The sequence below is a fragment of the Nyctereutes procyonoides genome, unplaced genomic scaffold (genome assembly GCF_905146905.1).
Source record: "Nyctereutes procyonoides isolate TBG_1078 unplaced genomic scaffold, NYPRO_anot_genome, whole genome shotgun sequence".
Taxonomy (NCBI): Eukaryota; Metazoa; Chordata; class Mammalia; order Carnivora; family Canidae; genus Nyctereutes; species Nyctereutes procyonoides.
The window spans coordinates 7,473,743-7,493,909 of NW_026575042.1; the positions used below are offsets into that span (position 1 = coordinate 7,473,743).

The 20,167-nt window shown below is 36.1% G+C and overlaps 1 protein-coding gene across 7 annotated transcripts in view; it reads left to right on the forward strand.

Annotated features, from left to right (window-relative positions):
• GOLGA4 (golgin A4) overlaps positions 1–20,167 on the forward strand; it is a 131,025-nt gene that overhangs the window by 26,431 nt on the left and 84,427 nt on the right. For 4 of the 7 annotated variants that reach the window (XM_055320951.1, XM_055320954.1, XM_055320953.1 and 1 more), the window contains exons 4-6: positions 1,784–1,882; positions 6,491–6,553; positions 16,587–16,901. In XM_055320951.1, coding sequence (XP_055176926.1) covers positions 1,784–1,882; positions 6,491–6,553; positions 16,587–16,901 — 477 coding nt within the window. The remainder of the gene's footprint in view (positions 1–1,783; positions 1,883–6,490; positions 6,554–16,586; positions 16,902–20,167) is intronic. The other 3 variants (XM_055320955.1, XM_055320956.1, XM_055320957.1) reach the window with 2 other exon arrangements.

Here is a 20,167-nt window from a genome sequence, read left to right on the forward strand (position 1 = left end):
GAAAATTAGGATATTCAAAAGGAATACTGAGTAATTCCACCAAAATCACATATATATATATATATATATATATATATATATATATATATATATATATATGTAAGAGTAAGAGATGTGGCGGATAGATCATCAGAATTCTAATGGGAGTTGTATATATCTTCACAAATGTTCAGACAGTGTTAGTTCAACAGATGGCTTCTTCTAAGGACCACAGAAGAGGTGAATTAAGTTCTTACAAGATTTGGATTCAAATTTGAGCAGAGCTTGAGAGACATGGAGTTGAGACAGAATTTGATTGAGAATATTTGGGAACTGACCATGTAAGATTTTCATAGGCATAAGAAGCAAATGACAAGGACAGCAAATGGGAAGAAAGGGTCTAGGTTTTGAGGTAGCTGTCAATGGAAACTAACTTTGATACACTTGGCTTTTACTTGGGCTAGGGGCATGAGTGTAAATTGTTTTTTGGTAGCTTCTTCCTTTGAAATGTTTGGTCAACATGTTTTTCTCTTTTGGGCATCAATTTTTGTGAGTGTGTGGGTGTTTTGTTTTGTTTTTTGTTAGACTTCAAACACTCTGTGAAATTTTAAATTATTTTGTTGTGTGGGCCAGAGTGACTTCATTTCAAATGTTAATTTTGGAAGCCTAAGAAGAATAAATTTGTATAGCCTTTAATTTAAAATCACATCCATTCCAAGGATGACCTTTCTGAATTCCCAGAGGAGTTCAGATTTTCAGCAAGAATAGAAACTTGGATAAGATGAGTAGCCAGAGCCAAGCAGTCATCTAGTACATTTTAGTACACCACTAATACTCAACTTTTAGGACCAGATGAAGAGTTAGTGGAGGCTCTAGTCAATATCCATCTCTATAGTACTAAGATGAAAAGTGTAACTTCTTAAGGTTGTGCAACATTTCTGATATGTTCTTTATTATATGTAATATATAACATAATAATATACATTACTTGCTGTGTTAAGATTGCAAAAGAATTTTTTTTTTAGTTTTTATTTTATTTTGAAATAATCATAGATTTACAGGAGATGATAAAATTTCTTTTAGGGGAGGCCCTGTGTATATTTTACCCATTTTCTCCCAAAGATGTCTTCTGTAACTATTGTATGCTATCAAAGCAAGGGATTTGACATTGGTAAACTGTGTGATACCCATAGAGCTTATTCAGATTTCAGCAGTTTTTCATTTAAAAGTTCACTTTACTTATAATTTCTTCTAAATCTGATTCATGATTATTAATATTTTGGTGTATAGTTTTTGAAAGAAGACTGAAGGACGGAAGAGAATATATACTAAAAGAATTTAAGTTTCTTCTGTACATATTGGAGAAAACTTTCTAAGTACAAAGTAAATGATTATTTAAAATTTTATGTATTTTGTCCTCCCCATAAATTTCAGTGCTATCATTTTGAATGTATTTGTTATGTTAAGGCTTTGTGTTCTTTACCATATGATTCTTACTAGTTTAGAGACTTAGACCAAATTGGCAGACATGTGGTGTGCTGTGGTGGCTGTTGCATATATCATTGTATGCCAGTTGGTTAAAGTTGGGCTTTGAAATTCTGAACAGCTCAACTCCTCTCCATTCCTGACCTTTCCAGCAACTTGTTATTTCTGTTGGTGGAGAGATGGTAGCAGTTGTGATGGTGCAAGGCCATTAGTGTTGTGCATGCTGCGTGGTGAGAACAGTTTGCAACATGCCCTTATTATCTGTTTTTCATTATTTGTTTTATTTTTATACCTCTACTTATTACACTGAATGAGACAGCTACTAGCCGGGATGATAGCAGAGCCTGCTTTTCTCTCTGAGTATACTATCTTTGCTTTGGATTCCTCCAAACAGCCTAAAACAGAGCCTGACAGTGTGGTGAGTCCTTCCACCGCTTTCTGCATTCCCTTTTGTGGGGAAGCAAAGTAATTTGGTAATTCTAGAAGCAAATCTCTGCTGCTTGTCACTGACTGTCTCTCAAAGCATCCTCAGTACCCTGTTGCTAACCCTGCTCTAAAAAATCAGAGTGAATTGCTGAATTCTGATGGCTGGTGTGTTTTCTGGTAGCTTTTTAACAACAATAAAATAACACTTTTCATTAATGTAGTGAAGACTACCCTCAACCTGATCTAAACTCTTTTCTCTTTAGGGAATATTTGCTTAACTAAAAATGGTATGTTTTGCTAGAAATCTCTGTTCTACTATTGGTAGGAGGCCAAGAATATTTTGAGATGTGATTCATATTTTAAGGAAAAAAAGTATTATATGTAAATCTATAATTGAACAACATTGTTTAGGTAGGTGGATTCTACTGTAATAAATAATTGCATCTTATTTTGAGAGAGTACTAGTTTTCTATATATTAAACATTTGAAAGGAAGTAATTACTCATTATTTTCCAATTCAGTGAATTCATACAATTTGGAATCTTGTATATAATTTCACTTTGAGAAAGTGTACTGTTTTCATATGTATCTTAAGTTGTTAACTTAGGAAATTAAGAGATATTTTTTGCCCAGTAAAGATAGCTTTTTGTGGTATATTGGATACTGAGTGAGTTAGGATTGAGGTTTTCTTTTTTATTTTTTTATTTTTTTATTTTTATTTATTTATGATAGTCACAGAGAGAGAGAGAGAGAGGCAGAGACACAGGCAGAGGGAGAAGCAGGCTCCATGCACCGGGAGCCCGACATGGAATTCGATCCCGGGTCTCCAGGATCGCGCCCTGGGCCAAAGGCTGGCGCTAAACCGCTGCACCACCCAGTGATCCTGGATTGAGGTTTTCTTAAACGACAAGAATTGATTTAATTTACTAAGTAGCTTATGATGAAATTAGGACATTTCTCTACTTAATCCATGCAGCCAGGACAGATTTGGTCTGTATATGGTCAGTAGCAATCCTAAATTACATTCTGAACTTGGTTTTAGAGAAGAAAACAGTTGAGGCACCATAGTTTGGATCTCAGGGCAAAGGGTCTCTCCTTGGTTCTGGCTACAAGTAATATGTCACTCTTTTCAAAACTGGTTTGAGAAAGAGACCGGAGTCCCAGTTAAAGATAACTTAGCAATTTATTTTATTTTATTTTATTTTTTAAGATTTTATTTATTTATTCATGATAGTCACACAGAGAGAGACAGAGAGGCAGAGACACAGGCAGAGGAAGAAGCAGGCTCCATGCAGGGATCCCGACATGGGATTCGATCTCGGGTCTCCAGGATCGCGCCCCGGGCCAAAGGCAGGCGCCAAACCGCTGCACCACCCAGGGATCCCAGCAATTTATTTTAAAAACACAAAATGAGGGGCCTCTGGGTGCCTCAGTTGGTTGAGTCTGCCTTCAGCTCATGTCATGATCCCGAGGTCCTGGGATCAAGCTCCACATTGGGCTTCCTGCTCAGTGGAACCCTGCTTCTCTCTCCCTCTGCCCCCTACTCTTGCACATTCTCTCTCGAATAGATAAATAAAATCTTAAAAAAAAAAAAAGAAAATACAAAATGATATTACTTTATACTTCATGTTACAGTAACAGAGACTTAAAAAAAGCTTCTCTGTGACCCATTTCCATATATAAAAGTTATTTACCTCTTCTATTGTGAAACATGCTAATGATTTTAGAGGCTTTATAACTATTTAAAAATAATTTAAGTAGACTAAGTCTTCATTCATCTTATTTAAATTTTGTTCAGATAAAAACTTCTCTCTCTTTAACAAAGAGAAACCATAGCATAATGTAAAATGGAATACAAATTTAGTGAGAGTCTATTTCTGTGTTCATCAGCTGATACCTTTTACTTAATTCAGTTTTTTAAAAAAAGACCCCAAATTCTAAAAATTGCTTAGTTCTCAGCAGTCAGTAAATAGTTATTGAAAATTGAACAAAACATAATTGAAGACAATTCTGACAGGGAACCTGTATGTGCTTTTAAATTAAATACACTTTAGAATAATTTTTCTCTTGTCTTAGAATTGCTCGCAGGAGAAAGTATTGGTGACAGTTGAGTATTGACATGTGTTGAGCTTCTCTCTGGAAGGACTTCAGAATTCTTTTTTTACACCGAAAGAAGTAACTGTGTAAGGATTTGACAAGCATATATTGAGCCTCACCACCAGTCAGGCAAAAGTTAGGTCCTGTGGACCAAGATGAAGATACAGGGTTCCTGCCCTTTGAGAGTTTATAGTTTACTGTGGAGACATATGCTTACAATAAAAAGGAATTAAGCCTTCATAGAAGAAAATATAGGCATAGGGAATGTGTTAGCCCTCAAGCAAGCGATATGAAGCTTCATAAAAGAAGCTGCATTTGAAAGTTAAAAGGTAAATGAGAATTGGCTGGGCAGAAATGAAGAAGGCATTACAGATAGTGACAAAATCTTTAATTTTGCTTCCTAATTTAAATTTACAAGGTACCTTAGCAATACTCTCCTTAAGCTGTCCTGCATTTATTTAGATATATGGTATGATATATATACTGAAATACATATGCAGGGAGGAAAAGTTTTTAAATATTAGGTTGTGTTTGTTTGATAGGGTGAGAGGTCAAACAATTATAGAATAGTTTTTTGTGTCTAGTAACTTAATATGGACTCTCTTGCCACTCTTGCTCTTAACTTAAATATCGTAGGGAACCATTTCATTTCTTTTCTCCATAACTTGACTGTCTCAGTTTTCAGCTTATGGACCAAGAGACTTGTTGAACTCAATAAAGTATGTTTTATTTATTTTATAAAATGTTTTTTATTTTATAGCATGTAGTGTAGTATATTTTAAGGGCCAGCAAGCATTAATTATCATGCTTACACAAACATAGCCATATATACAACTTAATTATTTGAAATGTCAGAGAACAGGAAGATAAAAGTTATGTTCCCCCAACTTTTCTCCCCAGTAAAACTCAAAGGAAAATGTCTTGGACTGATATAATTTGATAATTCTTCTTATTATTATTTTCTTAAATTTTTATTTATTTATGATAGTCACACACAGAGATAGAGAGGGAGGCAGAGACACAGGCAGAGGGAGAAGCAGGCTCCATGCACCAGGAACCTGACGTGGGATTCGATCCCGGGTCTCCAGGATCGCGCCCTGGGCCAAAGGCAGGCGCTAAACTGCTGCGCCACCCAGGGATCCCTATTATCATTATTTTTAAAGAGTATTTGTGCACACACGAGCTGGGTGGGGGTAGTTGGAGGGGGGGAGAGGGAGAGAGAATCTTAAGCAACCTCTACACCCACACTCTTTTTATATTAGAAGGAGAAGGTATTTCAGTTATTGTTAGAGAAAAATCAGATACATTATGGAAGTGGAAATAGTAATAGCAGTATAAGAACTCTCCCTCGTCTCCCGGTATCCATTACCCAGTATCATCTGTTAACTCAAGGCCATCTTATTTTATTATACCCCCACAATTCTCTAACCGTCCACCCCACACATGTATACCTCTCTTCCCATGCCTCCATCTCTATTGGATTATTTGAAGCAAATTTCAGAAACCTTATTCCATCTAAATGTTTTGGTATATATTTCTAAAAGATAATGACTAAAAATGTATAATACATTTATCACACCTAAAAATTAATAATTTCTTAGTATCAAATATCTAATTAGAGTTCAAAAATTTGAGGACACTTGCAGAGCTGATACTTATATTTAAGAATTAATATCCAGTTCTATTTAAGAATAAGTAAGGTCAGTTATTTGACCCTTCCTTGGTCGGCTGTGGAAATTTATGGGAAATGTGTTATTTAGCTACCAAGTTACTGAAACATAGTGTCTAATATTTGCTCTAATGCTTTGTTTAAAACTTAGAAGTTATTTTATCATGAGCTACTTATATAGCTCTAATTTTGGTCAGTGTATTATGAATGCAGTATAGAATTTTGAATCTCTAAGAATCTCATTTATTATCACGGAACCTATGCCAGTATGTTGTGATCAGTAGGATGTCACTTAACTTAGAACATTTACTTTCTTATTTGGAAGATTTTTTAATTTTAAGTTTTTCTGAAAATTGCCTTAACAATTTCATTTAGATTGCTGGTTTCAGATGAATGAGGCATTTCCATTTCTTGTTACAAAGATATTTTTCAGGTCTTAGCCCAAATAACTTTGAGTATTTTTTTATCATAGGGAACTCTTGACATTGTTTCTTTTTCTGGATAGTTATCTATTTGAATGACTTTTGCTAATTGAATCCCTGATGTTAATTTTGTCATGGGGGGAAAAACTGGGGACATTATATTGGGGAGAGGCATGTGATTAGCTTGAAATAAATTTTGCTATATACTAATCTTTGCTATTTAGTTACATACAGCAAAATAAATTTTCTAAATACTCACCATACTAGTTTTGCCTTGCATGAAAACATTCTAATAAATGAACTAATTTTGTTTGATAAATGTATTTAATTGGTACTTGGTTTTTGTTCTTAACAGTTTTAACAGTTTAGCTTTTTGTTCCTTTCCTTTATGATGTTTCTTTGTTTTTCTTAGAATGCATCCATCCAAGCCACGAAATCTGACAGTGTTAATGGAAGTGAACCACCAACTCCTCAGGTCTGTTACTAATGTTATTTTAGAAAATAGCAAGTCATTTCAGAGTGTTGGTCCATCTATATTATTAGCATCTGACTTTCTGTTGGAACAGTAATGTCCATAGATTTAATAAAATATGTATGGAAACCTAGGTTTGTTGATGCTTTCTTGGAAACAGTTTTAAATGAAAATGGTTCGTGTATACACACCAGTCATGTAACATGCCATTTCTACTCATTTAAGAAATTAATGCAGTGAAGAGAAAACTTTTTGAAAAAAAAGGAATCTAACTTTATAGTTTAAAAGATTATGGACACTATATCGAAAGACATTGAGTTACATAATTTAGAAAGTGGGGATATGGAGCATATGGAATTTCTTTTAAAGTTTGCTCTAATGCGAGTATTTTACTAGAAAGCTTTGATTTAAAAAAGTCATTTGGGGAGTGTGCAGCTTAAGTGACATTCTTTTGACTCTTTCCAAAAAAGAAAGAAAAAAATTCATTAAAAATATCATAATGGCAGCAGTGTCTGAGATGAACATTTGTTTAGGCTTTAGTGATGATGTTATCATTAATCTGGCTATTCTCAGCAGTCTCTGATTAGGACAAAAACATTTATAATCTGTGGACCTGGATCATGTATGGAGACAATTTATGAGCTATATGATATATGAATTAAATTATTTAGACTAAACATTCTAAAGTATTGTCTGGCAAACCTACGGATTATAGCTTCCAAAATTCTATGAACAGATTCGGTGGACTGAGGATCTCATTCCTTTGGTGGGGGCTGGTCAGGTGCTGGGCATAGTCCAAGTCCCTGAGCTTATTGACTCTGGCTTTGCCCAGTTTCCCTAGGTAATTCCAAGTCCTCTACAAATACATCATTTTTTATAAGCTCCATGAAGTAAGGGGTAAAATATTTGGATGTACCACTCTACATGGTACTGGGCAGATCCAGTGATCTTTAATGAGTATTATTAAAAATATTATTTTCAATGATTATTTTCCCTTTACAGAATAGTTCAAAAAGACTATAAATACTGTTATGAATACAAAAACTGAACGATAATCAGCTTTATAACACATTCAGAAGAAATTTAAGTTTTCAATAAGGTGAAGAATGAGCATGGATAAAGTTCAGGAAGTAAGCCCATTGAAAATACAACTGTTTTTCTAAAAATGAATAAGGTACCGGGGATCCCTGGGTGGCTCAGCAGTTTGGCGCCTGCCTTTGGCCCAGGGTGTGATCCCGGAGTCCCGGGATCGAGTCCCGCATCAGGCTCTTGGCATGGAGCCTGCTTCTCCCTCTGCCTATGTCTCTGCCTCTCTCTCTCTCTCTATGTCTATCATGAATAAATAAATAAAACCTTTAAAAAAATAATAAGGTACCTATTATTAACTATGTGTTAGGCATTGTTAAACATTTTGCATATATGATCTCATTTAATTCTTATCACAAGGAGATGCCTTTACTCAGTCTGTTTATTTTTAAACATGTTGTTGGCTGTTATTAGCTAATTGGGAATAATGTATATTCTTGAAGGGGGTGGAATGCTTAGTATGATTGGGCATCTTAACATCAGGAGGAAACCACGGGTGACACCAAGGTAGGAGAAGAGATGGTACAATGCAAGCCCAAGAGTTTGTAAACACAGCTGCCTGTGATTGCCTTATTACTGGGTCAGATATTCTACACAAATCAATTGGTTTTGGCATACAATATAACAAACAATTTTCTCCTTTTTTCTTTTCAACACAGTATATTATGAAATTTTTCAAACATACAGAGAAATAGAACTTTAAAGTGAGCATGTATATACCTACTGCCCAGAGTATATCATCAATACTTTACTGTATACTTGCTTTATCACAAATCTGTCCATGTATACATTCTTCTATCTGCCCCTCAATCTATTTTACTTTTTTGATGCATTTCAGAGTAAGTTGCAGGCCATAGTATCCTTCCCTGTAATATTTTAGCATGTATATCATTAACCAGAGTTCAATATTAGTATTTAAGTATTAATGCTGTAATTACTTTAAAGAAAGAGGAAGGTTAATACCACATCTGATAATTAATTCTCAAGTTAAAAATACAAGTTAAATCAAAATTTAAAGGACCTTGATATGGAACTGACTAGTTTCAGTGGTTTAATTAGTTGTGTAATTACGTATATATCTATTATGCACACAGCCTAGACGTTGGATAGTAATGAATCATGATGAAAATTTACTTTAGTTAATTTATCTGATTAAAAGGTAGTTACCTCCCTAGAATTTTTTTTTAGATTGAAGTATAACTGACATACAATATCTAATTAATTTCATACGAGGTATAAATCATAGTGATTTGATATTTTTATACATTAGGAAATGGTCCCCATGATTAGTCTAGTTACCAGAATCCATCACCATACAAAATATCACTGACTGTGTTCCCTGTGCTGTACATTACATCCTCCTCACTTCTTTCTTTTATAACTGGAAGTTTGTACCTATTCTCTTTACATATTTTGCCTTCTTCCCCAGACCCCTCCACTCTCTGGTAAGCAATAGTTTGTTTCTTGTGTCTTTGAGTCTATATTGTTTTTATTATATTATATTATATTATTTATTTTTTATTTTTTAAAAAGATTTTTATTTATTTATTCATGAGAGACAGAGAGAGAGAGAGGTAGAGACACAGGCAGAGGGAGAAGCAGGCTCCCTGCAGGGAGCCTGACGTGGGACTGGATCCCAGGTCTCCAGGATCACGCCCTGGGCTGAAGGCAGGCAAAACCGCCGAGCCACTCAGGGATCCCGTTTTATTTTTTTTTAGATTCTACATATAAGTGAAATCATATGGCATTTGTCTTTATCTGACTTCTCTCATTTAGCATAATACCCTCTAGGTCCTCTAGGTCACAAATGGCAAAATTTCATTCTTTTTACATGGCTAAGTAATATTTTTATGTATTTATTTCTATTATATAGCATATTATAAATAAATATATATATATATATATATATATATATATATATATATATATATATATAATATATATATCTCACCTCTTCTTTATCCAGTCATCTGTTGAAGGGCATTTAGACATTCCTTTTTTATCTTGACTAGTATAAATAATGCTGCAGGAAACTTAAGGGTACATATATATATCTTTGAGTTGGTGTTTTTGTTTTTTTTGTTTCAGATAAATACCTAGAAGTGGAATTGCTGGATTGTATGGTAGTTCTATTTTTAATTTTTTGATGAACCTCCATATTGTTTTCCATAGTGGCTATGCCAGTTTATATTCCTACTAACAGTGCACCAGGATTCCCTTTTTTCTACATCCTTACCAACACTTGCTACTTTTTGTCTTTTTGATAATAGCCAATCTGACCACCACTGTGAGGTGTTAACTCATTGCAGTTTTGGTTTGCATTTTCCTGATGATTAATGATGTTGAGTATCTTTTCAGGTGCCTGTTGGCTATCTGCATGTCTTCTTTGAAAAAATCTCTATTCAAGTCCTCTGCCCATTTAAAAATTTTTTTGATATTGTATAAGTTCTTTATAGATTTTGTTCTTATATATTTTTATATATTTTGGATATTAATCCCTTATCGAATGCATGATTTGCAAATATCTTTTCCAATGCAGTAGATTGCCTTCTCTTTTGGTTGATGGTTTCCTTCACTGTGCAAAAGCTTTTTAGTTTGATGTAATCCTATTTGTTTATTTTAGCTTTTGTTACCCTTGCCTGAGGAAACTGATTCAAAAAAAAAAAAAATACTAAGATTGATGTCAAAGAGCTTACTGTGTACCTTTTCTTCTAGGAGTTGTGTATTCTTTTTTGAGGTAAATTTTATGTAAAATGAAATATACAAACCTCAAGTTTGCATTAACTGAGTTTTAACAAATGTATATGCCAAACCCATATGCTAAACCCATACAGAGGTTTTAGAACATTATCAACACCCTAGAAAGTTCCTTTGTGGTTCTTCTCCCTCCTAGAGGCAATCTCTTAAATTTTTTTTCCACCATACCATGGATTAGGTTTGCTTGTTTTAGAACTTTATATAAGTAGCCTCATATATGTATAGCATGTACTCTTGTAGAAAGCTTCTTTCAGTCATGATAGTATTTTTGAGATTTCATCCATGTTGTTGTAGTTATCAGTATTTCCCCTTTATTCTTTGTAGGGTTCCTTTGAATAGATATTGCATGGTTTATTTACCTTTAATGGACACTTGGGCTGTTTCCAGTTTTTAACTATTATGAATAGAGCTACTATAAACATTATTGTAGAAATCTTTGTCAATGTGTGTTTTCATTTCTTCCTTTTTGACCATTATAGATTGTGTAATAATACTTTTTGATGATTTCTAGACTAACATATACTGTGTGTATATATATAAAATGATGTGTTTGATACATATCATTTTAACCGAAACATTGAATGCTTAAATATCTCTTATTAGATCATCATTATCATATTGACAGATTAAGATATAACTTAACAAACGTGTATTAAGTACTTGCTTTGTGGAAAGCATTGTGACAAGGAACCAGAGATAGGAAATAAGGATTATTTTCTAAATGAGCATAAAGTCTAGCGTGAGGGTGTGTGTGTGTAGCAGATATAATGACAGGAAAACTTACTTAGTGCTTACTGCTTATAGCACATTATTTAAAATATTTTAAATGTGCTCACTCATTTAATTCTTATAACAATCCTACTACTCTTTTACAAATGAGAAAATTGAAACACAGAGGCCTTAAAAACTACAAACTACTAAGTGGTAAAGCTGGGATTCAAATCAGGGAATTTGGTTCAGAGTCTGTGTTCTTAATCATTGTCCTGTGATGTCACGATAGTTATTCTGGGGCTTAAACAACTTAGTTGTTACACCAGCATGTTGGTAACTAATGGTGAGTCAGAATGCAAGAAGTGCTCCAGTAATGGTTCTAGTTAAAAGCTGAGGCCATTAAGGTTATTTCTGATGAGTGAGATCTGAGGTTTCCTAGAAGAGCTGGCATTTGACCTGAACTTTGAAGGATGTCTGGATTTTCCTATGTAGGGAAATTATGGGCAGTGGTACAGAGGCACACAGTGATGCATTTGTTTCAGGGCAGGAAGTTGCCTGTTATGACTCAAGTTTTTGGTACACAGAGGGGTGAATTTACAGAGAAAAGGGTCTTGGGAAGTGGGAATCTTGAATATAAGCTAAAGATTTTGAACTTTATATTAAATGGGGAATCCAGTTTCAGAATTGGAATGAGATGGTCTGGATGATGTTTTAGATAGACAATTGTGTGGTGACAGTGCAACAGGGCAGATTGGGGTAAGAGATTAGAGGCCAGGGAATACAAGGATGCTAAGGTATCCAGCTGATGGAGGATGAGAGTCGGAACAAGAATTAGGGGAATACAAAGGAGGGGTTGAAAACAGGCTCTAATGGGGGAGACAGGAAGGAATTAAAAGTAACTCTTGTGTGTGTGTGGATTTCTCCTTCTCTAACCCTCTTCAGTTTTTTATTTTTTTTTAATGAATTGTAAAATCTGTGAATGTCTTTGGTATCAGAAACCTGACAACAGTTGTCATCAGTGGGAGTTCAGTTTTTCACGTATCAGAAGGCCTGAGGATTAAGGGTCCTTCTTCCTTTAGTCTCTTGTCCCTGCCACATCCTTGCCACTGCCTTTCACTCTCACAATTAATTACAAGTTGGCCTTCAAGAATTGCATCTTCATTCTGGACAGGAGGAAAGACTGAAGGGGACAAAAGGCATATTCCTTTTTGTAAAAAAAAAATAATACCTGTCCTAGAAGGTTCTGTTTTTTTTTTTTAAATTTTTATTTATTTATGATAGTCACACACACAGAGAGAGAGGCAGAGACACAGGCAGAGGGAGAAGCAGGCTCCATGCACTGGGAGCCCGACGTGGGACTCGATCCCGGGTTTCCAGGATCGTGCCCTGGGCCAAAGGCAGGCGCCAAACCGCTGCGCCACCCAGGGATCCCCTAGAAGGTTCTGTTTTATAGATTTCCACTTAGTGTAAATTGTACAATAGTGTACATTATTGGCCAAACTTAGTCACATGGCTACGTGAAACAGAGTCCTAGATGAAACAGAGTCTGGGAAAAGTTAATTTAAGAAACTAATTGAATAAAACAAAAAACTTAAAAAAAAAAAAAAAGCTAGGGGTGCCTAGCTGGCTCAGTCGTTGGAGCATGTGACTCTTGATCTCAGAGTTGTGAGTTCAAGCCCATGTTGCTTGTAGAGAGTACCTAAAGATAACAAAAGCTTAAAAAAACCATTCCTTTAATTGAAACATATCACAATATAATATATACTGAAAAGTATGATATATGCATTATACAATTTTCTGAATTTTTACAAACCAGTTAAATACACCTTTGTAATCAACATTCCAAGTAACAGAAATTAATTACTAGTATCCCAGAAGGCCTTGTGCTCCTTTCCATTCCTTGCTCTTTTTCCCTAGGGTAATTACTGTTCTGACATTTAGGTTAATTTTGCCTATTTTTCTTTTATTATTTTATTTATTTATTCATGAGAGACACACAGAGAGAGAAAGAGGCAGAGACACAGGCAGAGGGAGAAGCAGGCTTCATGCAGGGATTCCGATGTGGGACTCGATCTCGGGACTCCAGGATCATGCCCTGGGCCGAAGGCAGGCGCTTAAACCGCTGAGCCCCCAGAGATCCCCTAATTTTGCCTGTTTTGAACTTTATGTCAATGGAATAAAAGTGGGTACTCTTGTTACTGTCTTCATTTGCTCAGTACTCTGTGAGATTCATCTATATTGTGGTGGTTGCAAATCATTCTCATTGCTGTCTGGTATTCCATTGGTGAACAGACTGCAGTTTATCCATTCAGTGATTCATCAGCATCAACAGTAGCTTCAAGTTTGGGACTATATTGAATAAGGTTGCTATAAACTTTCTAGAGTTTGTCTTTTGTTGAACATACAAAAGACATATTTCTATTGAGTATATACTTAGTAGTGAAATTGCTGACTCAGATTGTGTACATGTGTTTTAGTTTTAGTAAATACTGACAAATAGTTTTCCAAAGTGGACTGCTCCACATCCTTATCGGTACTTGGTATTTTCTGTAGTTTTAATTTTAGCCATTTCTGGTGGATGTGTGGTGGTATCTCCTGTGGCTTTAATTTATATTTGGGAAGGTGAATGTTTTTACCTGGGTGTATTGTTATTCTGAACAAAACTGGGGTCCAGTGGAAAAAAAGAAAGAGTAGATATCAGGTGGTAGCCAGTATATATTATTTACCTTAAGCTGGTCATACTTCGGAATACTGTATATGTTTTGATTTATGACTCCTCACAACTACCCCATGAAGTGAGTGTCGTTGTTATCCTCATTTTACATATGAGGAAACAGAGGTATAGAAGGTTAAGTAATTTGCCCAAGGTGTTATTGCCAGTAAGTAGTAGAGCTAAGACTTGGTCCCAAGACGTGTGGTTTCATAGCCTGTGCTTTTAGCTACTGCATCATATAATCAGAAAAGTCTGCTACATAAGCTTGTGTATGACATTCTTATTTGTAAGTTTGTCTTTTTAGTCTCCTTTCTCTGTTAATAATAATTGTTAGTTTATGAGGTATTTGCTACATTTTAAGCACTTTGTATGTATTAACTCATTAGTCCTTGTGGCATCTATATAAGGTGGCTGGTATGATTATTATCATCATATAATTATTTTTATCATTCCCGTTTTGCAGAGGGAGAAATAAGACTAGTGAAGCTACTTGGTCAAGGTCATGTAGAGCATAGTGGTAGAGCACCCTTACTCGACAGTCCACAGGCCGAATCACTACACTCAAACATGTTACTTCCAAATATAGTGGAGGTGGCAGTTAGTAAGTTTATCAGCTCTGCAAATACATGTCTTTGACATTGTTCATTAGCTTCTGGCTGACCCTAAAACAACTATTTCTAGTGTTATTCATACTTGTTTTACCTGTGTGTCCAAGGGCAACTTACTCTGTGTGAAGTGAAAAGCACTTTCTGCATAGGTTAGAAGTGACTGGTAATGGAATTCAGTAAAGCATTTCTTAAAAGTTTTTGAGGGTGAAGGTCTCTCCTCTCCCTCAAAACTTTCTTCATGCCCTCCCCCCAGTATACAGGTAAAACTTACACGTTATGAAAACAAACTAGAAAGTACAAAAATATATAAAAATGAAAATAAAAACCACCTAAAATTTTACCATGCAGGACCACTCACTGTTAACTTTTGATGTTTCTTTTTAATGACCTGATTCTAAGGGTGTGTGTGTGTGTGTGTGTGTGTGTGTGTGTATAAATAAATATGTTCAGACATATGTATACATATCACCCTATGTGTGTGTGTGTGTATATATATATATATATAAATTGAAAAGTAGATATAATTGCTTTAAATCAAAATGAGTTCACAATATGTATATTGTTTTCTAACTTGTTTTTTTTTTTCTATTTAATAGTATGTCTTGAACCTCCCTTCATATAGTATAGTTTACATAATGTATCCTCTACTGGGGTACATTTGGGTTGTTTCTGGTTATTTTTTAAAAGATTTTATTTACCTATTCATGAGAGGCAGAGACACAGGCAGAGGGAGAAGCAGGCTCCCTGCTGGGAGCCCCATGTGGGACTCCCAGGACCTGGGGATCACCACCTGAGCCAAAGGCAGATGCTCAACCACTGAGCCACCCAGGTGCTCCTGGTTGTTTTCAGTTTTGACTATTACAAACAACCTGTGATAAATCTCTGTGTATATGAAGGGGCTGGAGCATGTTATCCCCTCTTACTTACTCCCACCTTGCCTAATACTATTACTAAATCTCTAGAATCCATAAGTAAAGTATTCCTGGTTTGAATAAGAGAATCTTTTTGCTTTCCTGTAATATTGCCCACACATGACCTCAGTCTCCCCTGAGTATTCATTCCTGGCATTGCTGAGATGTTGCAGGTGGCACTAATGAGAATGAGTTTGTAGGAAACACCTGTTAAATACTGACTGCTGTCACCTGAACAAAATAACGCAGTTTAAAGCAGCTCGTTTACATTATTTTTCATTGTTACTATTCAAATGAACGTGTTATTCTATTAAGGTAACAGCTCTTGCTTATTACTGTTTCTGACATCAGACTTGTTGATCTGTGCAGAGGGATTCTAGCTCAGACTTTTCGATTGTTGTCTATGATTTTTAATGCATATTTTTATTTCCAGTAGACAGAATGGTAATTAGAGCAGAGCTGGATATCACTAGTCAACTCTGCCTGGCATTCTCTTACTGAACAAAGTGGGCTCACTAATCATTACCCTCACCCTTCTCCCATTCCCCTCTTTTGTTGAATAGAGTGATGAAGAATTTAGTACCTGCATACACACTCAAGGTAAAGCTCACTTGACTTGAGCCACACATTTCACACTTCATAATATATACCCCCACTTTAGGCATTAGGTATATACTGGTGATACAGATACCATGGCTTCCAAGGATCTTACGGTTGTGGAGATGAATCCTCACAGGTATGCTGAGAAAACATGGCATCCTTCTTTTTTATAGATGTACAAACTGAAGGGAATTGACCTAGTGAAGCTGTTGCACTGCTTGGTGACGGACCTGGGACCTATACCTGAAACCTCTGACTTGAGGTCCAGTGCTTTTTCAGAAATAAACAAGTGTCTCTTGTTTTGCAGAAAACAATGTATTGGGCAACCCCGGGTGGCTCAGCGGGTTAGTGCCTGCCTTCAGCTCAGGGCGTGATCCTGGAGACCCGGGGTCGAGTCCCACGTCGGGCTTCCTGCATGGAGCCAGCTTCTCCCTCTGCCTGTGTCTCTGCCTTTCTCTCTCTCTCTTTGTCTCTCATGAATAAATAAATAAAATCTAAAAAAAAAAAAATTAAAACAATGTATTATGTAAAATGTCAGGAATGTAAATTTAATTTGTTAAGAGCTTTTAGTAGATTATTGATGGTGATGGGGAATCCTGGAAGTCTAAATGTGCATTTTAATTACATATTTTGTTGGGTTTTGGTTGCAGTCAGGTGACACACAGTCTTTTGCACAGAAGCTCCAGCTCCGGGTGCCTTCCATGGAATCTTTGTTTCGAAGTCCACTAAAGGAATCTCTCTTCCGATCTTCTTCTAAAGAGTCTTTGGTACGAACGTCTTCCAGAGAGTCCCTGAATCGATTTGACCTAGACTCCTCTGTGGCCACCTTTGATCCATCCTCTGATATGGAGAGTGAGCCCGAAGATTCACTCCCTCATTTAGACAGTCTCAGCAAAGAACAGTTGATTCACTGGTTGCGAAGAATGGAACGAAGATTGAATAGCTACAAAGGAAAATGTTCTGAGGTAGGAGCATGACTTTTTTGCCTATATGAAAAGTTTTCCCCTTATTCTCTGATTCATGTTACTGTATGGGTTTTACTCATCGATGCCTAAACTGTCGATTCCCTAGATACGCTGATCACTAAGGGAGGATAGTCTATGGCATTATCTAGTTAAAGATTTTCAGGTGAATAGAAGCCCTTTGGCAAGACATTTAGTTAAATTTTTGGGAAGATCATTGTCTATAGCTTTCTGGTTTGCACGTTTTGTGCCCTCCTTTTTTTCCCCATCCCCTCTCTCCAATGTTGCTTAGACACTCAGTACAAAGTGCATCATCTTTGTTCCTCACATCCTCTCCCTTGTTCATCTTCTAAGTGCCATAGGTCCAAAATGACCTTTTCTGCCAACCAGATTTCCATCACTACTGACTCCAATTATGTTTTAGGTAGTCTGATTTTCTGACTCATTGGGTTCACTCTCATTATACCTACATTTAAACTTTGCCTCAAATGAATCTTTAACTGCTAAATCTCTTGAGGATGATGCTGTGTGGTCTAAGAGAGGAAGTAGTCCTGCCTCATCTCTCTTTTCTGTTCTTCCCTTCGGGCTGAATTGTATTAGTTCCCCTGTGTAGTTAAACCAGTTCTTCTTCTGGAAAGCCTTTCTGGAGGGAGTTGCACATGGATTTTTTTTTTAAGACAATGCATAATGTTTTATTGTCTTAATAATTTGTGAGTCAGCATTGCTGTTAACTTTAATAAGTAATAAAATTCAAAGTTCATGTATAAAGTTAGCCATAACTTCTATATCCAATTATGGCTATAGTCTGTGTAGTTTTACCATGCAGCCAAAAATAACAGAAACCCCTAGATGAAACATACAAAATATCTTTTTAAAACTATAGAGTACTGACAAAATTGGAAGGAATTAATACACTAAAATCTGTCAGTTGGCTGGAATTTTAGAGATATAAACAGAGCATTAAAGCCGTCTACCTCAGGATGCCTGGGTGGCTTAGTTGGTTAGGTCCCGACCTTTGGCTCAGATCATGATCTCAGGGTCCTGGGATAGAGCCTTGTTTGGGTCTTCCTGCTCCGAGTGAAGTCTGTTTCTCCCTCACCCTCTGCCCCAAGTTCCACTTGTGCATGCTCTCTCTCTCTCTTAAATAGATAAATAAACTCTTTAGAAAAAAAAAAATCCATCTATCTCATGAAGTACTTGTGGAATCAGGTAACTTTTTCCTTTAAATTTATTTATTTTTCGTTTTTTAAAAAAGATTTATTTGAGAGAAAGTTGGGGTGGGGGAAAGGGAGGGGGAAAGAATCTCAAGCAGACTACCTGCTGAGCACAGAGCCAGCAGGGCTTAATCTCACAACCCTAAGATCATGACCTGAGCCAAAATCAGAAGTTGGACGCTTAATTGACTAAGCCACCCAGGTTATCCCATTTATTTTCTATTTCTATCCAAGTTAATCATGGTCCTGAATTTGTTGTTTAGATTTATGTTATTTTACTAACTTACCCATGGCTTTCAAGTTTGAAGCTGGGTCAGCAGTATAATTCGTGTTTAAGTGTGTAAGACACTATGCATTTTATGTTTATAGTGCCATTGAATTTTACATCGTCTCTGTGAAGTAGATATTAATTAGCTCTGTTGAGTAGAATAGGAATTAGAGACTCTTAGAGACTTAATCATAGATCTAAAGTAATGTGCTTAAAGTCACACAGGTAGCACTTGACAAACTGTGGATTTGATTTTAGGTCTTTCTGGTTGTTTCCACTCTTCTGTGGCACCCCAAGTTGAGTCATGAAGCTTATTAGGGATGAAAAAAACACGTTAGTCTTTGTCAACCTACCCTGCACTGTAGGTAACCAGGATAAAAGTGCTGTGAGTGACATCTAATTGTTGGTTACTCTGCCACTTCTACTCCCCACGTTTTGAGTACCATTTTCTTATCTGGCAATAAGAATGCCTATCTTAAGGTAATAAGAGGAGGATTGTGGTCTTTGGCAGAATTTTTTTCTTTATTGCTAGACTCACCTTCCATTGCTGCCTGCCTTTCAACTCAAGACATCAGTAGATGTGTTTAGAGGCACACAGCAACCTTCCAAGGAGAATGGCAAGGCTCAGAATAAGGGAGTACTTCCTCCTAAAGCTGTAGCTTATGTCTTCAGAGTCCTCTTGGGCTTCTCAAGTAGGGTCCAGATAATTCATTGGAGCCATGTGCTTCTTTTTCTTTTTCTTTTTCTTTTTTTTTTTAAGGTTTTATTTATTTATTTATTTATTTATTTATTCATTCATTCATTTATTTATTTATTTATTTATTTATTTATTTATTTATTTATTTATTTATTTATTCAGAGAGAGTGAGAGAGAGGCAGAGACAGGCAGAGGGAGAAGCAGGCTCCGTGCAGGAAGCCTGACATGGGACTCGATCCCGGGTCTCCAGGATCACACCCTGGGCTGCAGGCGGCGCTAAACCGCTGCACCACCGGGGCTGCTCCATGCGCTTATTTTTCATATGAATAATGCTATATAATTAATAAGTTTAAATATTTGTTAATCCATAATTTCATCAGGCTGTGCTAGAATATTTAAATATTCTATTTAATTAGGTTAGTTAAACATTCCTTTAGGACCAGAATTACCAGTTTTTATCTGTTAGTTATAAGTTCCTTTCCTCAGATTTTTACCCAGCCATAGTCATAGTACCTACAGTCAGAGACCTTTAGAGATGAATGTTATGGTCTATAATAGCCCAAATAAAAAAATCACCTGATGAGCTTGATAAATAAACATGTGTCTGTCCCTCCTTCCCCGAGGTCGCATTCAGTTAGTTTGAAGTGGGACCCCAAAATCTGTCTAACTGGCAAGCTCCTAGGGAATGTTACTGCGTTGGTACAGGTCTATGACTACAGTTTGAGTTGAGTAGTTTCTTGCCTTTAGGCAAGTTGGCTCTAATCTCTACCCCATTCATAATTAAATACTGAAATTAAAAAAATTATTTATTTATTTGAGAAAGCAGGCAAATTATTTATCTGGGGGTGCAAAGGGAGAAGGAGGGAGAGACTCTCAAGCCATCTCCTTGCCAAGCATGGATCCCAACACAGGGCTCGATCTTACCACCTTGAGAACATGACCTGAGCCAAAATCAGGAGTCAGATGCTCAATTGACTGAGCCCCCCAGGTGCCCCTAAGTATTGAAATTTAAAGATGTATGTGTCTGAGGTGAACTCAAGTACAGATTTAATATCTTTATTTATAGAGTCAGGTTACATTTTATTTTTCA